General features: G+C 43.4%; 1 protein-coding gene across 5 annotated transcripts in view; it reads left to right on the forward strand.

Annotated features, from left to right (window-relative positions):
* The window catches only part of LOC115157505 (SLAM family member 9-like), a 62209-nt gene extending 57885 nt beyond the window's left edge, over window positions 1-4324 (forward strand). For 3 of the 5 annotated variants that reach the window (XM_029705814.1, XM_029705816.1, XM_029705813.1), the window contains 5 exons: window positions 584-904; window positions 1008-1292; window positions 1385-1498; window positions 1667-1710; window positions 1929-4324. In XM_029705814.1, coding sequence (XP_029561674.1) covers window positions 584-904; window positions 1008-1292; window positions 1385-1498; window positions 1667-1710; window positions 1929-2108 — 944 coding nt within the window. In that variant the 3' untranslated portion in view covers window positions 2109-4324. The remainder of the gene's footprint in view (window positions 1-583; window positions 905-1007; window positions 1293-1384; window positions 1499-1666; window positions 1711-1928) is intronic. The other 2 variants (XR_003868466.1, XM_029705815.1) reach the window with 2 other exon arrangements.
* Window positions 4325-24448: the final 20124 nt, after the last annotated feature.

A 24448-nucleotide genomic window follows, 5' to 3' on the forward strand; every position in this document is an offset into this window, starting at 1 on the left:
CTATGCATAGTCACTTTAACTCTACCTACATGTACATATTACATAAATTACCTTGACTAACCGGTGGCCCCGCACGTTGACTCTGCACCGGTCCCCCTGTACATAGCCTCGCTATTGGTATTTTACTGCTGCTCTTTAATTATGTTACTTTTATATATATATATATATCTCTCATTTTTTTAATCTATTTTTTACTAAACACTTTTTTTCTTAACTGCATTGTTGGTTAAGGGCTTGTAAGTAAGCATTTCACTGTAAGGTTGTACCTGTTGTATTCGGCGCATGTGACAAATACAATTTTATTTGATAATGTTTTTTTATATTTTTGCATGAAGGCGCTTCCACCGCCATTCCCAGAATAATACATTTTACAGACACAAAATGGAACGAACAATTGATCTGTCGGAATTTATCAAATCTGAACATTACGATGTGTGTTGCTATTTGCAAAAAATATAAATTTGCACCTATTTCTTTTGGAGGTTACTTTGCTTATTTCATATCATAGATCTATTTTTTGCATTGCTTGGTAAAGTTATTCTTCATCTATTTTTACATGAAGTCTTTTGTCTGTTTATTTCAGTGTCCAGCTCTGGGACACCTGTGTTTGTGGCGAAGGGACAGGATGTTCGTCTGGATGTGCAGGGATATATGACAGTTAAAGAGAACCTGAAAAGGTTGAATCGTTTTCAGTGGAGGTTTAACACATCAGACAATGTAGTAACATACACCCATGAAATTGAGACACAAGTCACCCCTAAATACCAAGGCAGGGCTGAGTTTTTTGAGGGAAACTTCTCTCTTCTGCTGAAGAACCTAAAGGAAGGAGACAGTGGATGTTATACTGCAGCAGTAAGTGCGGACACAAACAAAGATGTTGCAAAGTACCAGATATCAGTTCAAGGTAGGTTTCTTCTTCTCTCTGTTTTTCTGTACAGTGACAGTTATTAGGATAATCCGTTTAATTCAGTCTGTGAAGTTAACCATGTCGGTCTACTTGTTTTTAGAGAGAGTTGAGCCACCAGTCCTGACAGTGGACTCTGTCTCCTACATCAATGCCACCTGTAACATGACTGTGACCTGCAGAGGTCAGAAAACCTCTGTCGTCACCTCCAGCTGTAACAACAGCACCTGTTCTCATGTGGGAGGAGAGAGTAGAGGGGCTGAGACCTCCCCTGTCCCCCTGCTCTCTGTCTATGTGGCAGGGGGTTCCATCATCTGTAACCACAGCAACCAAGTCAGCTGGGCCAGTGACACCAAGGAGATCGAAACTATTTGTCTATCTAAATCTGGTAAAACAGGCATGTGCGCACACACACACACTAGACTAGATTTAGTTTTACATGCTATGTTGACTTCGATTTTGATTTTGTTGTATTACCAGGACCAGAGTGGGAGGACCACTACACTGTCATTGTCATGATACTTGTCATCATCATCACCATCTTAGTTGGATTAGGGGCCGCTGCCCTGATTTGTTGGCTAAAGCGAAGTAAAAGTAAGCTCACTGTTTCTGCTGCAGGATCACTCTTAGTACAGCCACTTCATTATATTAAATAAACTATTGTGAATACTGTTGATAACAGGCTGTAATGATTTCACATTATATATACACTCGTAGCAACTCTGAAGATCTAACTTATATGTTTATGTGGTTGATTTATAGGAGGCAAAGAGGATATTATAAACACAGATTATGCTACAGTTGGGGTAAGATATTTAACATCACTGATACTGTGTCACTGTTGATAAAAACATTTACCAATGTTGTTAGTGGAAGACCATTAATGTGGAATTTTGGTTAAATAATATTAATTTCATGCTTATATTGTAGAGCATTGACCAGCCACATCGACTGATCTGATCCCTTCTATTGTACCTGGGTCATAAATTCATCCTGGAGTTGTTAATACATTGTTATTCTCCAGATTCAAGCAGGTGGTGAAGAGCAGACGTCTCCAGGTCGAACAACACCCACCATCTACAGTATGGTGGGACTACCCCAACCCCAGCCTGTGAACCACCAGCCTTTGCCTGAGGACCTCCCCATGACCTCCATGCCTGAGAGTTTATATGCTATGGTGGGGAAAACGACTAGCAAACAATAATCAGGAATTTTAGGCCTGGGATTCTATTCAATCACACTTTGTCGGCTATGCAACTTTTATAGTTGATGTCCGCTCCCCGCAGAAATGGATTAACATAATACAAAAACTTTTTGGGGATTTGTCTCAATCCACCGTCGATTATTGTCCTACCACATCTGGGGTGAAAGGTGGCAGAGCAACAGCAGTGTTTGTCAGACCATGAGACATCCCGAAAATCGGTCTTCTCACAAAAACGTCTGTAGTGTCCGACCCCACAAGCATCACGGGACTCGTCTGAAGTCGGTACTGTTGATCTGCCAACTTCTATCTGTAGCATCCAATCAGTTTGGGCTACATACTACTATAATATGACCCCTCTAAGGCGAGTCTCTTACAAACATTTACATGTTGGTTGTGTTGCTCTAGGATGCCCAGAAGCCTCACAAGACTCGTCTGAAGGTTGCCCGGTACCATTTAAAACAAATGAATGGAAGTATACACTGAGGTTGGAGTTTAGTACGTAGGACGCACCGATTGGTGCCACCTCGTTAGTAATTCTGTGTAACACCTGTGCTGGTTGCCATCTCGTTAGTGGGAAGGTGTTTCACCGATGCTGGCCCATGTACTATTTAAGAGTGACTGGCCCAGTGCTCCATTTGTCTTGATAGATGTGGAGGGTTAACATCTTTAGTTGACGCGCCCTGTTTTGATTTCTAGATAAACAATATTTTACCTGATTTTGTTTTGCTTCCCCTTTTTGGTTTGCTTCCTGGCTTTAAGTTTGGTGTGGGTTTATATTTTGTTAGCCTTTTAGTGGGCAAATTTAGTGGGTGCTCATGGTGGGTGCCTTTTAGGTCCCAGTTGTTGTCGCTATGCAACTTTCCGTGGAAACCCCCATGAGTGTCTTTTAGAACCCCCTCCTTGGTTGTTGGTCAGGGACTCTGTTAGTTCCCCCTTCTGTTTGAGCGCCATTTTTGGTTTTCTTGCTGGGGAACGTAACAAATTGGGGGCTTGTCTGGGATTTTGTTTCCCCTGAGTATGGTAGTTGCTCTAGTCACCTACTCTAAAGCTCTGCTGTGCCCAGATATTTCAGCGTTCAAAATACACTTTTGTGGTAGGGTGTCTGTCACTGACATCCACCCTGGGGGTTTATAAGATTGGTGGAATCATTATAGAAGTTGCATAAACACACAGGCTAATAAAATTAAAATAATACAAATTCTTACTTGGGAGATACTAGATAAATGTACAGAGGTCAATCTGCTCATCATCTCAAAGCATTATGACATCAAGGTGGCTTCTGGTGATCCAAAAGCAGTAGTTAAAGAGTTGATCATTACTGCTTTGGTAGAGGAGGAAATCCTTCTGGAGAGGGAGGATGAGGAAAAGGGTCCTACAGGTGGTAGAGTACACCCCAGAGAGGGAGGATGATGAAAGGGTCCTACGGATGGTAGAGTACACCCCAGAGAGGGAGGATGATGAAAAGGGTCCTACGGATGGTAGAGTACACCCCAGAGAGGGAGGATGATGAAAGGGTCCTACGGATGGTAGAGTACACCCCAGAGAGGGAGGATGATGAAAGGGTCCTACGGATGGTAGAGTACACCCCAGAGAGGGAGGATGATGAAAAGGGTCCTACGGATGGTAGAGTACACCCCAGAGAGGGAGGATGATGAAAAGGGTCCTACAGATGGTAGAGTACACCCCAGAGAGGGAGGATGATGAAAAGGGTCCTACAGATGGTAGAGTACACCCCAGAGAGGGAGGATGATGAAAAGGGTCCTACAGGTTGTAGAGTACACCCTAGAGGGGGAGGATGATGAAAAGGGTCCTACGGATGGTAGAGTACACCCCAGAGAGGGAGGATGATGAAAAGGGAGCAAGACATTTTAACGTCTGATGAAAAAACGGAAATGGAGCCGGCTCTGTTCCTTCCAATCTAGGCTTGCTAGCCAGCCAAGTTATTTGTGCATTCTGTTGAGTCTGTTTTGCTAGCTAGCTGCAAGCAGTGTCTGTTTACCTTGCTAATGTTAGCTAACTTTCTCTTGCCACTTCCCCTTCCCTATTGTGTTGCACCAACATTAGGGTTGGTGTTACTAGTTAAAATTAGAGGCTGTTATTCTTCTCTTACTGTAAACAACTTGACCAAGCTTAAAAATATATGTGAAACTGTTAACCAAATAATTGCACATTAATAAAGGTAGTTGTGGCTTCATCAACTTGAACCAGCAATAAAATTTGAGTACTGAGGTTAATTTCTCCCCCCTTGTCTCTGCCTGTTCCAAGTTGAAGGACATCCCACCCTGCCAGTGGCGATTTTAGCATGTAAATCTTGGTGGGGCAACACATGAATTGCACTATAACGGTGAGAAATAGTACCCACAAACTGTTAGTGCCTACATAAAGCTGTCCCAACAGCAGTCCCAACATCTTACCACTGCTACACCTGGCTATCAGCGGAGCCTTGTCTAGCAGCGAAACCGTTCAATCATCCTCATTTACTGCCTTAAAAAAAACATAACCTGATTTGGCTGACTTGCTTAAACAAATGTGGTTTCAAATGACAATTGAGATGTACAAACTATGGCATAAGGGGACGACAAGCGGATGAGGTAATCCGTAATTTCGATGAAGATATTAATGACCGAGCTAGGACGGACGTAGTCAATATGACTATTTGTTTTGAAATGTACAGCGACAGAATTCAGAATACATTCTAACAGTGTTCTCCCTGTACACCAACTCAGAACCATAGGATAAATAAAGTGGGCATGCAAGCAGACAATGAAAGCTCTTACAATATTCGATTATTACATTTCTCTAAAACAGGTTATAGTCTACATGTGCACCACCAAGTTAGAACAGTAGGCGAAATTAAAAGGGGTAAATAGGGTGAGGCACATGGCCTACTAACATCTTACTACACAACATACACTTAGTATTACTTTCTTAGCTACAGTATACAGTTGAAGTCGGAAGTTTACATACTGTCACGACTTCCGCCGAAGTCGGTCCATCTCCTTGTTCGGGCGGAGTTTGGCGGTCGACGTCACCGGCCTTCTAGCCATCGCCGATCAACTTTTCATTTTCCATTTGTTTTGTCTTTGTTTTACACACCTGGTTTCAATTCCCCAATTACATGTTCATTATTTAACCCTCTGTTTTCCCTATGGTTTTTGTGCGTGTTTGTTTTATGTATTTCGGTCCTTTTGTGTGGGCTTGGTATTACTACATGTATTTGGTCATTTTGAGTAAAGTTACTTTTATTACTCATCTCTGCGGTCCTGCGCCTGACTCCTCTGCACCAGCTACACCCAGACCTTTACACATACACTTAGGTTGGAGTCATTAAAACGTTTTTCAACCACTCCACAAATTTCTTGTTAACAAACTAGTTTTGGCAAGTCGCATAGGACATCTATTTTGCGCATGACACAAGTACTTTTTCCAACAATTGTTTACAGACAGATTAATTCACTGTATCACATTTCCAGTGGGTCAGAAGTTTACATACACTAAGTTGACAGTGCCTTTAAACAGCTTGGAAAATGCTAGAACATGCTTTAGAAGCTTCTGATAGGCTCATTGACATAATTTGAGTCAATTGGAGGTGTACCTGTGAATGTATTTTAAGGCCTACCTTCAAACTCAGTGCCTCTTTGCTTGACATCATGGGAAAATCAAAAGAAAATCAGCCAAGACCTCAGAATAAAAATTGTAGACCTCCACAAGTCTGGTTCATCCTTGGGAGCAATTTCCAAACACCTGACGGTACCACGTTCATCTGTACAAACAATAGTAAACAAGTATAAACACCATGGGACCACGCAGCCGTCATACCGCTCAGGAAGTAGACGCGTTCTGTCTCCTAGCGATGAACGTACTTTGGTGCGAAAAGTGCAAATCAATCCCAGAACAACTGCAAAGGACCTTGTGAAGATACTGGAAGAAACAGGTACAAAAGCATCTTTATCCACAGTAAAACGAGTCCTATATGGACATAACCTGAAAGGCCGCTTAGCAAGGAAGAAGCTACTGCTCCAAAACCGCCATAAAAAAGCCAGACTACGGTTTGCAACTGCACATGGGGACAAAGATTGTGCTTTTTGGAGAAATGTCCTCTGGTCTGATGAAACATAAATAGAACAGTTTGGCCATAATGACCATCATTATGTTTGGAGGAAAAAGAGGGAGGCTTGGACACAATGCAAGTTGTCCGGGTAACCATTTGATTAGATGTTCAGGAGTCTTATGGCTTGGGGGTAAAAGCTGTTGAGAAGCCTTTTGGTCCTAGACTTGTCGCTCCGGTACCGCTTGCCATGCGGTAGCAGAGAGAACAGTCTATGACTGGGGTGGCTGGGGTCTTTGACAATTTTTAGGGCCTTCCTCTGACAGCGCCTGGTATAGAGGTCCTGGATGGTAGGCAGCTTGGCCCCAGTGATGTACTAGGCCGTACGCACTACCCTCTGTAGTGCCTTGCCGTCGGAGGCCTAGCAGTTGCCGTACCAGGCAGTGATGCAACCAGTCAGGATGCTCTCAATGTTGCAGCTGTAGAACCTTTTGAGGATCTGAGGACCCATGCCAAATCTTTTTCATTTCCTGAGGGGGAATAGGCTTTGTCGTGCCATCTTCATGACTGTCTTGGTGTGTTTGGACCATTCTAGTTTGTTGGTGAGGTGGACACCAAGGAACTTGAAGCTCTCAACCTGCTCCACTACAGCCCCGTCAATGAGAATGGGGGCATTCTTGGTCCTCCTTTTCCTGTAGTCCACGATCATCTCCTTTGTCTTGATTACGTTGAGGGATAGGTTGTTGTTCTGGCACCACCCGGCCAGGTCTCTGACCTCCTCCCTATAGGAGGTCTCGTCATTGTCAGTGATCAGGCCCACCACTGTTGCGTCTTCTGCAAACTTAATGATGGTGTTGGAGTCATGCCTGGCCATGCAGTTGTGAGTGAACAGGGAGTACAGGAGGGGACTGAGCACGCACCCCTGAGGGGCTCCAGTGCCCGTCAGGAGGTCCAGGATCCAGTTGCAGAGGGAGATGCTTAGTCCCAGGATCCTTAGCTTAGTGATGAGCTTTGAGGGCACTATGGTGTTGAACACTGAGCTGTAGTAAATTAATAGCATTCTCACATAGGTGTTCCTTTTGTCCAGGTTGGAAAGGGCAGTGTGGAGTGCAATAGAGATTGCATCATCTGTGGATCTGTTTGAGCGGTATGCAAATTGAAGTGGGTCTAGGGTTTCTGGGATAATGGTGTTAATGTGAGCCATTACCAGCCTTTCAAAGCACTTCATGGCTACAGACGTGAGTGCTACAGGTCTGTAGTCATTTAGGCAGGTTGCCTTTGTGTTCTTGGGCACAGGGACTATGGTGGTCTGCTTGAAACATGTTGGTATACAGGACTCAATCAGGGACATGTTGAAAATGTCAGTGAAGACACCTGCCAGTTGGTCAGCACATGCCGGGAGCACACGTCCTGGTAATCCATCTGGCCCCGCAGCCTTGTGTATGTTGACCTGTTTAAAGGTCTTACTCACGTCGGCTATGGAGAGCGGGATCACACAGTTGTACGGAACAGCTGATGCTCTCATGCATGCCTAGAAGCGAGCATAGAAGTGATTTAGCTCGTCTGGTAGGCTCGTGTCACTAGGCAGCTCACGGCTGTGCTTCCCTTTGTAGTCTTTAATAGTTTGCAGGCCCTGCCACATCCGAAGAGAGTCAGAGCCGGTGTAGTACTATTCAATCGTAGTCCTGTATTGGCGCTTTGCCTGTTTGATGGTTCATCGGAGGGCATAGCAGGATTTCTTATAAGCTTCAAGGGTTAGAATCCCGCACCTTGAAAGCGGCAGCTCTACACTTTAGCTCAGTGCGGATGTTGCCTGTAATCCATGGCTTCTGGTTGGGGTATGTAAAGTCATTGTCACAGTCTGTGGCTTTGCCATCATAATTATCCTGATTTGGGGAAAGCTAAATAAACATACTCTTACTGCTCCTACTGCAGGATTACCCTTATTACAGTAACTTACAGTAATATTAATATTAAGTAAACTATGTGAAAACTGTTGATTTCAGGATGTGATGATTTCACAGTATTTACATAGCGACTCTGAAGATCAAATTTTTACATATTTTTTGGATTGTTATGTGGTTGATTTATAGGATATGCTATGGTGGGGAAAACGACTAACAGACAATAATCAGAACATTTTACATCATCTTACTCTCTTTAGGAAGCAGAATTTGCGAGCTTTGTCAATCGAGCTTTCTCAATCAATAGATACAATTTTCACTTCTACTGCAAAAATTGCGCCAAGACAGTAGCAATATCAAACACCTTTTAGGAAAGACCGACATGCATAACTAGCTTCCCAGCTTGTAAGTAAAATAGTCTAACAGCATCCATAAGAATAAGAATTCATAATTTTCCATCATCCTACTTCTCCCTTTTATAATACAATTGGTCAGTGCTAGCCACACTCTACCATCTCCACCATTTTCAAAGTGATGGAGTGTGGCTATAATACCTCCCCATGACCCCCATGAACCCCATGCCAGAGAGTGTATATGCTACCGTGGGGAAAACGACTAACAGACAATAATCAGGAATTTTAACATCTTCCTCTCTTTAGGAAGCTAACTGGGGGCCCTAAGCAAGCTTTGTCGATCAATAGATGAAATGTTCACTTCTGCAACAATTCATCTTGTGCTAACGGCAGTAGCGGCATCAAACACCTTTAGTAAAGACCGACATGCATAACTAGCTAGCAATAGCAATAACTAACTAGCTACTAGCTATAAACTCAGCAAAAAAAGAAACATCCCTCTTTCAGGACCCTGTCTTTCAAAGATAATTCGTAAAAATCCAAATAACTTCACAGATCTTAATTGCAAAGGGTTTAAACACTGTTTCCTATGCTTGTTCAATAAACAATTAATGAACATGCACCAGTGGAACGGTCGTTAAGACAGTAACAGCTTACAGATGGTTTGCAATTAAGGTCAGAGTTATGAAAACTTAGGACACTAAAGAGGCCTTTCTACTGACTCTGAAAAACACCAAAAGAAAGATGCCCAGGGTCCTTGCTCATCTGTGTGAACGTGCCTTAGGCATGCTGCAAGGAGGCATGAGGACTGCAGATGTGGCCAGGGCAATTAATTGCAATGTCCGTACTGTGAGACGCCTAAGACAGCACTACAGGGAGACAGGACGGACAGCTGATCGTCCTCGCAGTGGCAGACCACGTGTAACAACACCTGCACAGGATCGGTACATCCGAACATCACACCTGCGGGACAGATACAGGATGGCAACAACAACTCCCCGAGTTACACCAGGAACGCACAATCCCTCCATCAGTGCTCACATTGTCCGCAATAGGCTGAGAGAGGCTGGACTGAGGGCTTGTAGGCCTGTTGTAAGCCAGGTCCTCACCAGACATCTCCGGCACCAACGTCGCCTATGGGCACAAACCCACCATTGCTGGACCAGACAGGACTGGCAAAAAGTGCTCTTCATTGACAAGTCGCGGTTTTGTCTCACCAGGGGTGATGGTCGGATTTGTGTTTATCGTCGAAGGAATGAGCGTTACACCAAGGCCTGTACTCTGGAGTGGGATCGATTTGGAGGTGGAGGGTCCGTCATGGTCTTGGGCCATGTGTCACAGCATCATCGGACTGAGCTTGTTATCATTGCAGGCAATCTCAACGCTGTGCGATACAGGGAAGACATCCTCCCTCATGTGGTACCCTTCTTGTAGGCTCATCCTGACATGACCCTCCAGCATGACAATGCCACCAGCCATACTGCTCGTTCTATCCGTGATTTCCTGCAAGACAGAAATGTCAGTGTTCTGTCATGGCCAGCGAAGAGCCCGGACCTCAATCCCATTGAGCACGTCTGGGATCTGTTGGATCGGAGGGCTAGGGCCATTCCCCCCAGAAATGTCCGGGAACTTGAAGGTGCCTTGGTGGAAGAGTGGGGTAACATCTCACAGCAAGAACTGGCAAATCTGGTGCAGTCCATGAGGAGATGCACTGCAGTACTTAATTCTGTTGGTGGCCACACCAGATACTGACTGTTACTTTTGATTTTGACCCCCCCCCCTTCTTCAGGACACATTATTCTATTTCTGTTAGTCACATGTCTGTGGAACTTGTTCAGTTTATGTATCAGCTGTTGAATGTTATGTTCATACAAATATTTACACATGTTAAGTTTGCTGAAAATAAACGCAGTTGACAGTGAGAGGACGTTTCTTTTTTTGCTGAGTTTTTCTGTCGACTACGTGTGACTCTTATGACTAAAAGGCTTCATGCATAGTGTGTTACCAATAATAGGTTAATATCCAAAGCCACATCTCTTTTCACACATATCTTCACATCTCTCTCAAGTGCTGACACTCATCCAGTCCTGACACATCTCTTTCAACTCAGTTTACCCAACAGGAAGTTCCCCAAAACTAACTTGACACTTGAAAACCATGGTTACCACCAGAGGCAGAAATAGAAGTGTGTACTTGTAAGAGTCACTGGGTGTGTGTCCCAAATGGCTCCCTATTCCCTATGTAGTGCACTACCTTTAACCACAACCCAAAGGATCCTGTTCAAAAGTAGGGCACTACATAGGGAATAGGGTGCTATTTGAGTCTAAAGGCTCTCTGGTTTAAGACAGAGTTGTGACCTACAACATAGAATAGACCTAGAACGCATCCTTCTGCTACCGTTGATTCCTCCAAATAGCTCTTCTTGATTACCTAGAAAAATATTATTTCCTTTAAAAGCAAGCATTTCGCTACACCCGCAATAACATCTGCTAAACGTGTATGTGACCAATACAGAATGTGCTTAAAGCCACAAAAACAAACCGACTAAAGAGACGGAGAAAATCATCCAAAAAAAGAGACGAAGAAAATCATTCAAAATCGTCGTTGTTATATCACAATCATACACAATCACATATGTGAATAGAAAGCATCATTAAAACCTTTCCTTCATTGTTAAAGTGCTTTTAGTAAGTTTAAAATCCCAACTCTATATACAATCCAGTAATGAGTGCTACAAAAGTTCCTAAGGTGCCAAGCTACTTACTAAAGTGCAAACTGCGGTCCTCTGTATCAACAATAACAGATACATCTGTGCAGACTGACACCTATATACAGCAACGTAAATTAGCATCTTCTCCTGTCTTCATTTCCAGCCAAAGACCAGTGCTTTTGCAAGTGTTACGAATCCCTTTGGCCCTTTGGCCCAGTGGTCTAGGGGGGGGGGGGGAGATGGATACGAGACCGTAACATAAATCATGCAAATTATAATAGTGATAAGAAACAGTGAGAACCAATAACCACAGACAACTACAATCTACCGTCAAACTCTAATGGTTTATTTATAAACACACGGTAATGGGGTGTGAGAAAAGGGGCTGAGCTGGACCCAAGCAAAGAAACAATAATCCAAAAACACCCCTAAACTAGACTAGCCTACCTCAATAACAGCTAGCTAACTAACCAAAAATACAGTGGGTGGTCTGCCCAGTTCTAACTAGGGTACTTAGACAAAGTATTCCTACGGGTAATGTATGCCCATGGGCGACTTGTCTTGGTACCCCCTTTTCCCACCAAACAAACAAACAACAAAACTCACAGGATTACCGGACAAATGTGACATGCAGTTGCAAAAACAAAAGAGATCAATAGAGAGAGAGAGAGAGAGAGAGAGAGAGAGAGAGAGAGTGAACACAAAGATTGAGAGAATGAACACAATGAGAGAATGAACACAAAGATTGAGAGAATGAACACAAAGATTGAGAGAATGAACACAAAGATTGATCTGGGGAGAAAACAACTGACTGGGTTTTTAAACCAAGGGAAAGGGGCTGTGATAGGTTGAGGGAAAAGGAACAGGTGTCTTCTGATTGGGGACTGATTGATGACTGATTGGGGAATGATGATTGTCACCTGTGAGGGGAGAAGGAGAGACAAGAAACACACACCGTATACATACACAGGATACTTGTATCCGTAACAGCAAGCATATTCTACAGTACATTGGCACATAACAATAATAACTAAATCATCATCATGAAATCTATAGTGTTACATATGTATATGTTTTGAAAGTGAACGGACGGACAGATGTCCAGCACACTGAGTGAAGCTGGTCCAGAAGAAAGACTAAAGTGCATCCCAAATGGCACTCTATTCCCTATAAAGTGCACTACTTTTGACCAGGGCCCATGGAGCTCTATAAAGGGAATTGGATGCCATTTGGAACACAGCGGAAACATTCAGGGCCTTTCCATGGCCTCCTCCGTCCCCAACACACTGAACTCCTTTACATCTCTCTCTCTACGTACCAATATCATGTAAATTAACAACAAGTAATGAATTCATAATTTGAATAGTTGTAGTAAACGGTAAAAGACCCTGCTTAGAATCCAGTCATGATAAAACAAGAGACTAGAGCTTTAATGGTCAAACACAAAGGGCTGCCTTCAATCAAAACCGGTTACCAGGTGTGCGTCAGTGGAGGCTGCTGAGGGGAAGATGGCTCATAATATTGTCTGAAATAGAGTCAGTGGAATGGTATCTAACACATCAAAGACGTGGTTTCCATGTAGTTGATATCACTCCATTGACTCCATTTCAGCCATTATTATGAGCCGTCCTCCCATCAGCAGTCTCCACCTTGTGCGTCCCAAATGGCACACTATGCACTCTAGGCCCTGGTCAAAAGTAGGGCACTATATAGGGAATTGGGTGTCATTTGGGACAAAGGCAAAGAGTCCTGCACACTGACACTCTGACTTGCTTCCACAAAGCACGTAGACCAGAAGTTGAGCAAGGAGAAGCAAAGCGGAAGAGAAGATGATAAAAACAATTAGAAATCTGACATTTTAAAGGGAATCTGGACCTATTAAATGAAGGGAAATTCTCTGCTCAAACATTGAGTTTATTTAGAAGAAGTTTTTAAAGACGCGAATGTACTGTTGATTCCAACAAGAAGGACTTTCAGTGGACAAAGAGTGAACTTCTATCTAGAAACAGGATATGGTGATAAGAGTTAGCAAGGAAGGCCAACATTCACTTACTGGTTTCCCTGCACTTTTCAAATCTTCCCTTCTTGAACTGAAAAGGGGATTCTTCAACTCATAGAAGGCAGTTTAATAAAACATTTTCTTTGTTAAAACGGCCCATAGCCTTCATCTGGGTTTTAAAGATAGAAAAACGAAGGTTTTTTATTGGCCTTCACATTAATGCTGCTCTTTATCTTATTCTGAATGTGTTATTTAACACACTGTATTCCCCAATATGTGTATAATTGATGTTACCAGGCAGGGTCTGTAGTCTACTGCAATAGTATAGTAATAAGACCATTGACAAAAACACACAATGTTCTTTCCTCTAGACATTACCTAAACTAATGCACATACACACGACATAGAACACAACGCACACCCACACACGACATAGAACACAACACACACCCACACACACAACACACACCCACACACACACACAACACACACACAAAGTGAGGTAAAAAGTAAACACAGAAATAGCTCCGCTACAATGCAGAGTTCTAATGAGTGTTCATTACACATCTCTGGTGATGCAACTCCTTCATCATTACAATGACAGTTTTGAAATGTTCTCTGTGTCCCTGTCTTCACTCTCTCCCTCCCTCTCACACACGCTCTCTCTTTCTCGTCCTCCCGTTCTGTCTGAATGTGCGCAAACCATTATGATAACAGATTATTAAGAAAAACTTCACCGAAAGAAGTGTAAACGTAACCGACCAGTACCTTTCCAGTAGGATGTATTCCGTCTCCATTCTTTCTCTCTCTCTCTCTCTCTCTCTCTCTCTCTCTCTCTCTCTTTCTACAAGACAAGACCGATGTACTTACCAGTGCCAGTCAAAAGTTTGACACAGCTACTCATTCAAGGGTTTCTTTATTTTCTACATTGTATAATAATAGTGAATGAAGACATTAAAACTATGAAATAACACATATGGAATCTTGAAGTAACCAAAAAGGTGTTAAACAAATCAAAATATATTTTAGATTTGAGATTCTTCAAAGTAGCCACCCTTTGCCTTGATGACAGCTTTGCACACTCTTGGCATTCTCTCAACCAGCTTCATGAGGTAGTCACCTGGAATGCATTTCAATTAACAGGTGTGCCTTGATAAAAGTTTGTGGATTTTCTTTCCTTCTTAATGCGTTTCAGCCAATCAGTTGTGTTGTGACAAGGTAAGGGTGGTATATAGAAGATACCCCTATTTGGTAACAGACAAAGTCCATATTATGGCAAGAACAGCTCAAATAAGCAAAGAGAAACACCAATCCATCTTTACTTTAAGTTTCTTCAAGTGCAGTCGCAAAAACCATCAAGTACTCTGATGAAACTCTTGACCACCACAGGAATGGAAAACCCAGAGTTACCTCTGCTGCAGAGGATACGTTCATTAGAGTTACCAGCCTCAGAAATTACAGCCCAAATAAATCACAAATTTCAATTAACAGACACATCTCAACATCAACTGTTCAGAGGAGACAGCGTGAATCAGTCCTTCATGGTCAATTGCTGCAAAGAAACCACTACTAAAGGACACCAAAAATAAGAAGAGACTTACTTGGGCCAAGAAACACAAGGAATGGACATTAGACCAGTGGAAATCTGTCCTTTTGGTTTGATGAGTCCAACCAGCGTTTCTCGAATGAAAGACAGAATGAATAAGATGCAGGGGGAAACGTGAATACAGTAGACAGGAAGGGCTACTAGCCAGATAAAAAAAGACAGGCACACACACTCACGCGCGCGCACACACACACACAAATATAGACACGCACACACATACGCACACACTCACATACGCGCGCACACACACACACACACACACACACACACACACACACACACACACACACAAATATAGACACGCAGACACGCACACACGCACACACACCATGTCACGTCCTGACCAGCAGATGGAGCTAGTGTTTTAGTTTTGGGGTCAGGACGTGGCATGTTTGTGTTGGGAATGTTTGTGTGGATGATTGGGACTTCCAATTGAAGGCAGGTGTGTATAGTTGTCTTTGATTGGAAGTCCTACATAGGTGTGTGTGTTTTTCTTTGGGGTTGTGGGTGGTTGTTCTTGCACTGCGTTTGCATAGCCTGTGAGACTGTCCATATTGTGAGTATCATTTATTGTTTTGTTTTCCGGTGGATGCTTTGCCTTTTACCAATTAAAAGAATGAGTGTCCACACTTCCGCTGCGCCTTGGTCCTTCTCTCTCATATACGACATATTCAACGACAAGTATGACATATTCTGTGACACACCAGAGTGTAGAGTGTTACCTCCTCTTTATTCATCTGTTGGCTCTCTCTCCAGCCTTTTGATGCCGTTCCTATTCTGTCATCTGCATTAGCATTCACTTCGTCTGCACACTCTGTTTATGTTCCAAATGGAACCCTATATAGTGCAGGGCCCTGGTCAAAAGTAGTGCACTACGTAGGGAATAGGGTGCCATTTGGAGTGCAGTCTCTTTCCTCTCTGCTCCTTCCATCCAGTCTGGTTTCACAAGTTATTTCTAGTCTTGTATTCTTCACATACACAGTTTACAGCTGGTATAAACAGTGCAGTGAAATGTTAATGTACTAGCCTTCTGTGAACAACAAAACTCCTGGCGCTGACAGCCTTCCGGCAGAGCTACTTAAGAAGGGAGGTTACTTCTAAACCAGAACGCTCCACCAGTACATCACTGAGGTTTACGGACCGGGAGATCATCCCCCAACAGCGGCGGGATGCAAACATTGTCACCATCTATAAGAACAATGGTGACAAGTCTATCTGTGGCAACAACCGAGGGGTATCCCGTCTGGCTGTTGCCGGCAAGGTCCTGGCCAAGGTGATGCTACGCAGGCTGGTAAACAACATCACAGAGGAACTGCTGCCAGAGTCACAATGCGACTTCAGAAAGAACAGGAGTACGGTCAACATGATATTAATGACACGGCAACTCCAGGAGAAGTGCCGTGAACAACATCAGGACTTTTTCATGGCCTTTGTCGACCTCTCCAAGGCCTTCGACACTGAGCAGGGAACTACTATGGGGCATTCTACTCAATATCCTTTGCCTGTTCCATGATGGGATGGTGGCTCGGGTGGCCATAGGAGGGTAGGAGTCAGTGCCCTTTGGAGTAAGCATCGGTGTGAGGCAGGGGTGTATGCTGACACCTGTACTCTTTAACATCTTCTTCCTATGTGGCACCCAGTTTCTCCACAAGGAGCTTGAGGACAGCAGTGGGGTTGCGGTGGACTTCAGGCTGGATAGAAACCTATTCAACATCAGCAGGCTCCAAGCAACCACCAAGGTTTCGACGGAGCAGGTTCTTGAGCTGCAGTATGCTGATGACGTTGCTCTTGTGGCCCACACTCCGGAAGACCTTCAGTACATCCTTGTAACAGCTGTTAGGGTCTATAGCAGGATGGGACTGTCTATACACACCACCAAGACAGAGGTGGTCTGACAATGGAGATCCAGCCCTCCACCCACCATGCCCGTCTTCGCCATTAAGCACAAATCACTGGCAATAGTCCCGGCATTCAAATATCTGGGCAGCATCCTCTTGGAGGATTGCAGCATCGACCTCTAAAATTAAAAACAGGACCAAGCAAGCATCAGCTGCTTTCGGGAAACTCAGATGTAGGGTCTTCCAAAACAGGCAACTCCACCTCCACACCAAAGTCGCCGTCTATCACCACAGCTGTGAAGCCTTGGTTACTTACAGCCGCCACAACAAGCAGCTCGAGCATTTACACATAACATGCCTGCAGCGCATCCTGGGAATCACCTGGTGTGACCGTGTGGCCCATACAGAAATACTTGCTAAGACCAACTGTAAGAGTATGGAGGCCATGGTCACCCAGCACCAACTGTAAGAGTATGGAGGACATGGTCCCCCAACACCAACTGTAAGAGTATGGAGGACATGGTCACCCAGCACCAACTGTAAGAGTATGGAGGACATGGTCCCCCAACACCAACTGTAAGAGTATGGAGGACATGGTCCCCCAACACCAACTGTAAGAGTATGGAGGCCATGGTCACCCAGCACCAACTGTAAGAGTATGGAGGACATGGTCCCCCAACACCAACTGTAAGAGTATGGGGGACATGGTCCCCCAGCACCAACTGTAAGAGTATGGAGGACATGGTCCCCCAACACCAACTGTAAGAGTATGGAGGACATGGTCCCCCAACACCAACTGTAAGAGTATGGAGGCCATGGTCACCCAGCACCAACTGTAAGAGTATGGAGGACATGGTCCCCCAACACCAACTGTAAGAGTATGGAGGCCATGGTCACCCAACACCAACTGTAAGAGTATGGAGGACACGGTCACCCAGCACCAACTGTAAGAGTATGGAGGACATGGTCACCCAGTACCAACTGTAAGAGTATGGAGGACATGGTCACCCAACACCAACTATAAGAGTATGGAGGACATGGTCCCCCAAAACCAACTGTAAGAGTATGGAGGACATGGTCACCCAGCACCAACTGTAAGAGTATGGAGGACATGGTCACCCAACACCAACTGTAAGAGTATGGAGGACATGGTCACCCAACACCAACTGTAAGAGTATGGAGGACATGGTCACCCAGTACCAACTGTAAGAGTATGGAGGACATGGTCCCCTAACACCAACTGTTAGAGTATAGAGGACATGGTCACCCAGCACCAACTTCACCGGCTTGGGCATGTCATTAGAATGTCTCAGGAGCGCTTGCAGCGGAAGATCCTGTATGACCAGCTACATCACAACCATGCCTTTCCCCGCCAACACAGACTGCATATACCCCACCTGCAAAAAAGTTTGTGGATCTCGGATTGGACTCTACAGTCACCAAAGAATTCACCGTTACCTCAGAAGTGAAAGTCATCATCGGATACGAAGGAACAAAACGTGTGTGTGTGTGCGCACGCACGTGTGTGAGGGTTGCATGTGTGGGTAGTCAGAGACAGCTAGGGTTCAGATACCTGAAGTGAAACAGAATATGAACTTGTGAGATCAGATGGCCCCATTTTCTAGTTTTTAAATTTATTTACACACTCCAACATTTACAAAAAAAGCATGTGTTTTTAGTGAGTCCACCAGATCAGAGGCATGATCAGGAAAGTTCCTAATGAACACAACCCAAATGTAACATAATAACTAATTAGCTACAATGAGACTAACCAGGGCCCATAGGGATCTGGTCAGAAGCAGTGCACACTGTGTAGGGAATAGGGTGCCATTTAATAATATATGCCAAGTAGCAGACGATTTTATCCGAAGCAACTGTATGCATGCATACATTTTACATATGGATGGTGCTGGGAATCAAACATACATACATACGGTGCTGGGAATCAAACATACATACATGCATACATACATACAGTGCTGGGAATCAAACCCACTGCCTTGTTGTTACGAGTGCCATGCTCTACCAACTGAGCTAGAAAGGACACACAACAGACGAGTCAGTGTAACTAATGAGCTACAATACAACTCACAGTTCACAATTTGGCCAGTAGAAAGCGCCAGATGCCCTACTCCTCCTCTCACGTCTTCTTAGCCGTTAGTTAATGCAAGGATGTAAGAACCAGCTGGGTCGGTACCACTCCTGGACCAACCAAGTCAAGCTATCAGGCTTCTGCAGTTTAGGTCAGTCTTCATACCTGGCACCCTATTCCCTATGGGGCCAGATCCCTATGGGGCCTGGTCAAAAGTAGTTCAGTATAAGAGAATAGGGTGCCATTTTGTCAGAATTGCCATATGGCCAGTCTTTCTTTGTGCATAACTTTTTTGAACCAGTGACAGATTTGGCTGGCAAGCCAATGTAAACACAGCTAAAAGGCCACTGATCTGAATACCAAAAAGCAGTTATATAACATTAGGCTATGTAGGCTACATACCAGAACACATAGAGCTCTGTTCTATGCAACCAGGTCAGCTACTGAATGAACACACACACTAACACATATCTGATTTGAAATGAATGTGAAACGTTTGGCCCCCAAAGGAGTTTTGTGTTTAGGATGACATTGTAGGAGGTAAACCGATGTGAAAGAGGTGTGTACTATACCCAGGTCAATAATTATATGACATACAATGGAACACAATTTTCTTAAAGGGGCAGCATCCTATTTTGAGATGTAAGAAAATCTTCTCAAAATCAATTTAGGAACAAAAATGTAAACAATTAATACAATGCAATTCTAAAGAATGGAGTGAACAGCATTTTAATACTTATAATAACCAAATATAGCCTATGAATAGCTGCATATATAGAGAAAACATGACCCCAATGCATTTAAAAACTACACCATGTCCCGGCCAGTAGAAATTCTGTTCGGGCCAGTAGGTTTTGGATCAACTGGCCTGATCGAGCCAAAAAAGTTAATGTTGGACCCTATCAAAGCCTACGAATAGGACCCAGAGTTTTACCTGACCAGGTCATGAGATTTGTAAAAAAAAAATTAAAAAAAAACAGACCCCAGAAAAGACACAGAAATTTTGAGACACCACTTTTGAACCTGTGGTGCCACGTCTGTCTGTCTGTCTGTCTGTCTGTCTGTCTGTCTGTCTGTCTGTCTGTCTGTCTGTCTGTCTGTCTGTCTGTCTGTCTGTCTGTCTGTCTGTCTGTCTGTCTGTCTGTCTGTCTGTCTGTCTGTCTGTCTGTCTGTCTGTCTGTCTGTCTGTCTGTCTGTGGTGAAGGTCAGGTTAGGCCAGGTCTGTATTATGCAGTTGGGAGGTGCATAATAACAACCTTTGTACATCTACCTTATGTAGCCTAGTTGTAATATGTTTAGTCTATGTTTATTGATACATTTATTGATTAAAAAGATGGCGTGCAATCTGTTTCAAATCAAATTTTATTGGTCACATACACGTGTTTAGCAGATGTTATTGCGGGTGTCGTGAAATGCCTGTGCTTCTAGTTCCGGCAGTCCAGTAATATCTAAAAAGTAATCTAACAATTTCACAACATATACCCAATACACACAAATCTAAGTAAAGGAATAGAATTAATAATATATACATATATGGATGAGCAATGTCAGAGCGGCATAGACTGAGATCAAGTAGATAGTATAGATGACAGTAAATATACAGTTGAAGTCAGAAGTTTACATACACTTAGGTTGGAGTCATTAAAACTCATTTTTCAACCACTCCACAAATTTCTTGTTAAGAAACTATAGTTTTGGCAAGTCGCTTAGGACATTTGTGCATGACACAAGTAATTGTTCCAACAATTGTTTACAGACAGATTATTTCACTTATAAATCATTTTATCACAATTCCAATGGGTCAGAAGTTTACATTCACTAAATTGATTGTGCCTTTAAACAGCATGGAATATTCCAGAACATGTCATGGCTTTAGAAGCTTCTGATAGGCTAATTGACATCATTTGAGTCAATTGGAGTTGTACCTGTTGATGTATTTCAAGGCCTACCTTCAAACTCAGTGCCTCTTTGCTTGACATCATGGGAAAATCAAAAGAAATCAGCCAAGACCTCAGAAAAAAAATTGTAGACCTCCACAAGTCTGGTTCATCCTTGGGAGCAATTTCCAAATGCCTGAAGGTACCACGTTCATCTGTACAAACAATAGTGCGCAAGTATAAACACCATGGGACCACGCAGCCACCATACCGCTAAGGAAGGAGATGCGTTCTGTCTCCTGGAGATGAACGTACTTTGGTGCGAAAAGTGCAAATCAATCCCAGAACAACAGCAAAGGACCTTGTAAAGATGCTGGAGGAAACAGGTACAAAAGTATCTATATCCACAGTAAAACAAATCCTATATGGACATAACCTGAAAGGCTGCTCAGCAAGGAAGAAGCTACTGCTCCAAAACCGCCATAAAAAAGCCAGACTACGGTTTGCAACTGCACATGGGGACAAAGATCGTACTTTTTGGAAAATGTCCTCTGGTCTGATGAAACAAAAATGGAACTGTTTGACCTTATTGACCATCGTTATGTTTGGATGAAAAAAGGGGAGGCGTGCAAGTCGAAGAACACCATCCTAACCGTGAAGCATGGGGGTGGCAGCAACACATTGTGGGGGTGCTTTGCTGCAGGAGGGACTGGTGCACGTCACAAATAGATGGCATCATGAGGAGGGGAAAATGATGTGGATATATTGAAGCAACATCTCAAGACATTAGACAGGAAGTTAAAGCTTGGTCACAAATGGGTCTTCCAAATGGACAATGGCCCCAAGCATACTTCCAAAGTTGTGGCAAAATGGCTTAAGGACAACACAGTCAAGGTACCAAAGTGGCCATCACAAAGCCCTGACCTCAATTCCATAGAAAATGTGTGGGCAGAACTGAAAAAGCGTGTGCGAGCAAGGAGGCCTACAAACCTGATTCAGTTACACCAGCTCTGTCAGGAGGAATGAGCCAAAATTCACCCAATTTATTGTGGGAAGCTTGTGGAAGGCTACCCAAAACGTTTGACTCAAGTAAAACAATTTAAAGGCAATGCTACCAAATACTAATTGGGTGTATGTAAACTTCTGACCCACTGGAAATGTGATGAAAGAAATGAAAGCTGAAATAAATAATTCTCTCTGCTAATATTCTGACATTTCACATTCTTAAAATAAAGTGGCGATCCTAACTGACCTAAGACAGGGAATTTTTACTAGGATTAAATGTCAGGAATTGTGAAAAACAGAGTTTAAATGTATTTGGCTAAGGCGTATGTAAACTTCCGACTTCATATGTATATATGAGATGTGTAATGCAAGATATGTAAACATTATTAAAGTGACATTATTAAAGTGACTAGTGTTCCATTTATTAAAGTGGCCAATGATTTCAAGTCTGTGTATGTTGGCAGCAGCCTCTCTATGTTAGTGATGGCTGTTTAACAGTCTGATGGCCTTGAGATAGAAGCTGTTTTTCAGTCTCTTGGTCCCAGCTTTGATACACCTGTACTGACCTCGCCTTCTGGATGATAGAGTGGTGAACAGGCAGTGGCTCGGGTGGTTGTTGTCCTTGATGATCTTTTTGGCCTTCCTGTGACAACGGGTGCTGTAGGTATCCTGGAGGGCAGGTAGTTTGCCCTCGGTGATGCGTTGTGCAGACCGCACCACCCTCTGGAGAGCCCTGCGGTTGTGGGCGGTGCAGTTGCCGTACCAGGTGGTGATACAGCCTGACAGGATGCTCTCAATTGTGCATCTATAAAAGTTTGTGAGGGTTTTAGGTGACAAGCCACATTTTTTCAGTCTCCTGAGGTTAAAGAGGCGCTGTTGCGCCTTCTTCACCATGCTGTCTGTGTGGGTGGACCATTTCAGTTTGTCAGTGATGTTGTACGCAGAGGAACTTAAAACTTTCCATGTTCTCCACTGGTGTCCCGTCAATGTCGATTGGGGAGTGCTCCCTCTGCTGCTTCCTGAATTCTATGATCAGTCTTCTTCTTCTGCTTTTTTGGAGTGTATATAGTGCGACCAAGTTTTAGGCTACTGCTTCTCATGATGACACAAATATTTGACAGTAAATAGCCTCCCATTGTTTCATAAGACCTGTTTTTCTTCTTCTTCAAATCCTGAGGTGATGCTGCATTCACGTCATGTCGGAAACTTGTAAATTCTAAAATGTTTGACTTTCTAATGAAGAAAGATAATACACAAGTTTGATCGCACTTGGGAAGTATCAGAATCAATTTGAATCAGACTTGACGTGAACGCAGCATAACTCTCTCATCCGGCATAACTCAAAACTTATGGGAACCATGTGTTTGATGTGTTCCATACCATTTGATTTATTCCGTTCCAGACATTAATATGAGCCCTTCCTCCCCAATTACCCTGCCACCCGTCCCTTGGTGCAGTTTGAGGCCATGTGGAGGAGAGTGATAGGGGCGGTGGAGATGGGGGTGTGAGCAGGTGGGTCTGGGCAGGGGTGATGTTGTCAATGTTTGTGTCCGGCTGTATGTTGTTGTTTGTATGTGGATGTTTTGTATAGTAAAAAATATATATACACTACCGGTCAAAAGTTTTAGAACACCTACTCATTCAAGGGTTTTTCTTTATTTTTACTATTTTCTACATTGTAGAATAATAGTGAAGACATCAAAACTATGAAATAACACATACAGAATCATGTAGTTACCAAAAAAGTGTTTAACAAATCAAAATATATTTTAGATTTGAGATTCTTCAAATAGCCACCCTTTGCCTTGATGACAGCTTTGCACACTCATGGCATTCTCTCAACCAGCTTCATGAGGTAGTCACCTGGAATGCATTTCAATTAACATGTGTGCCTTCTTAAAAGTTAATTTGTGGAATTTCTTTCCTTCTAAATGCATTTGAGCCAATCAGTTGTGTTGTGACAAGGTGTGTTGTGGGGTGGGGGGGTATACACAGAAGATATCCCTATTTGGTAAAATAACAAGTCCATATTATGGCAAGAACAGCTCAAATAAGCAAAGAGAAACGACAGTCCATCATTACTTTAAGTCAGTCAATACATAAAAATTCTAGAAATTTGAACGTTTCTTCAAGTGCAGTCACAAAAACCATCAAGTGCTATGATGAAACTAGCTCTCATGAGGACCGCCACAGGAATGGAAGACCCAGAGTTACCTCTGCTGCTGAGGACAAGTTCATTAGAGTTACCAGCCTCAGAAATTGCATCCCAAATAAATGCTTCACAGAGTTCAAGTAACAGACACATCTCAACATCAACTGTTCAGCGGAGACTGTGAATCAGGCCTTCATGGTCGAAATGCTGCAAAGAAACCACTACTAAAGGACACCAATAAGAAGAAGAGACTTTCTTGGGCCAAGAAACACGAGCAACGGACATTAGACCGGTGGAAATTTGTCCTTTGGTCTGGAGTCCAAATTGGAGATTTTTGGTTCCAGCTGCCATGTCTTTGTGAGGCGCAGTGTAGGTGAACGGATGATCTCCGCATGTGTATTTCCCACCGTAAAGCATGGAGGAGGTGTGATTGTGTGATGGTGCTTTGCTGGTGACACTGTCTGTGATTTATTTAGACTTCAAGGCACACTTAACCAGCATGGCTACCACAGCATTCTGCAGCGATAAGCCATCCCATCTGGTTTGGGTTAACGTGGGACTATCATTTGTTTTTCAACAGGACAATGACCCAACACACCTGCAGGCTGTATAAGGGCTATTTTACCAAGAAGGAGAGTGATGGAGTGCTGCATCAGATGACCTGGCCTCCACAATCCCCCAACCTCAACCAAATTGAGATAGTTTGGGATGTGTCGGAACGCAGAGTGAAGTAACATCAGCCAACAAGTGCTCAGC

This window comes from Salmo trutta, chromosome 21 (assembly GCF_901001165.1).
Source record: "Salmo trutta chromosome 21, fSalTru1.1, whole genome shotgun sequence".
Classification (NCBI taxonomy): Eukaryota; Metazoa; Chordata; class Actinopteri; order Salmoniformes; family Salmonidae; genus Salmo; species Salmo trutta.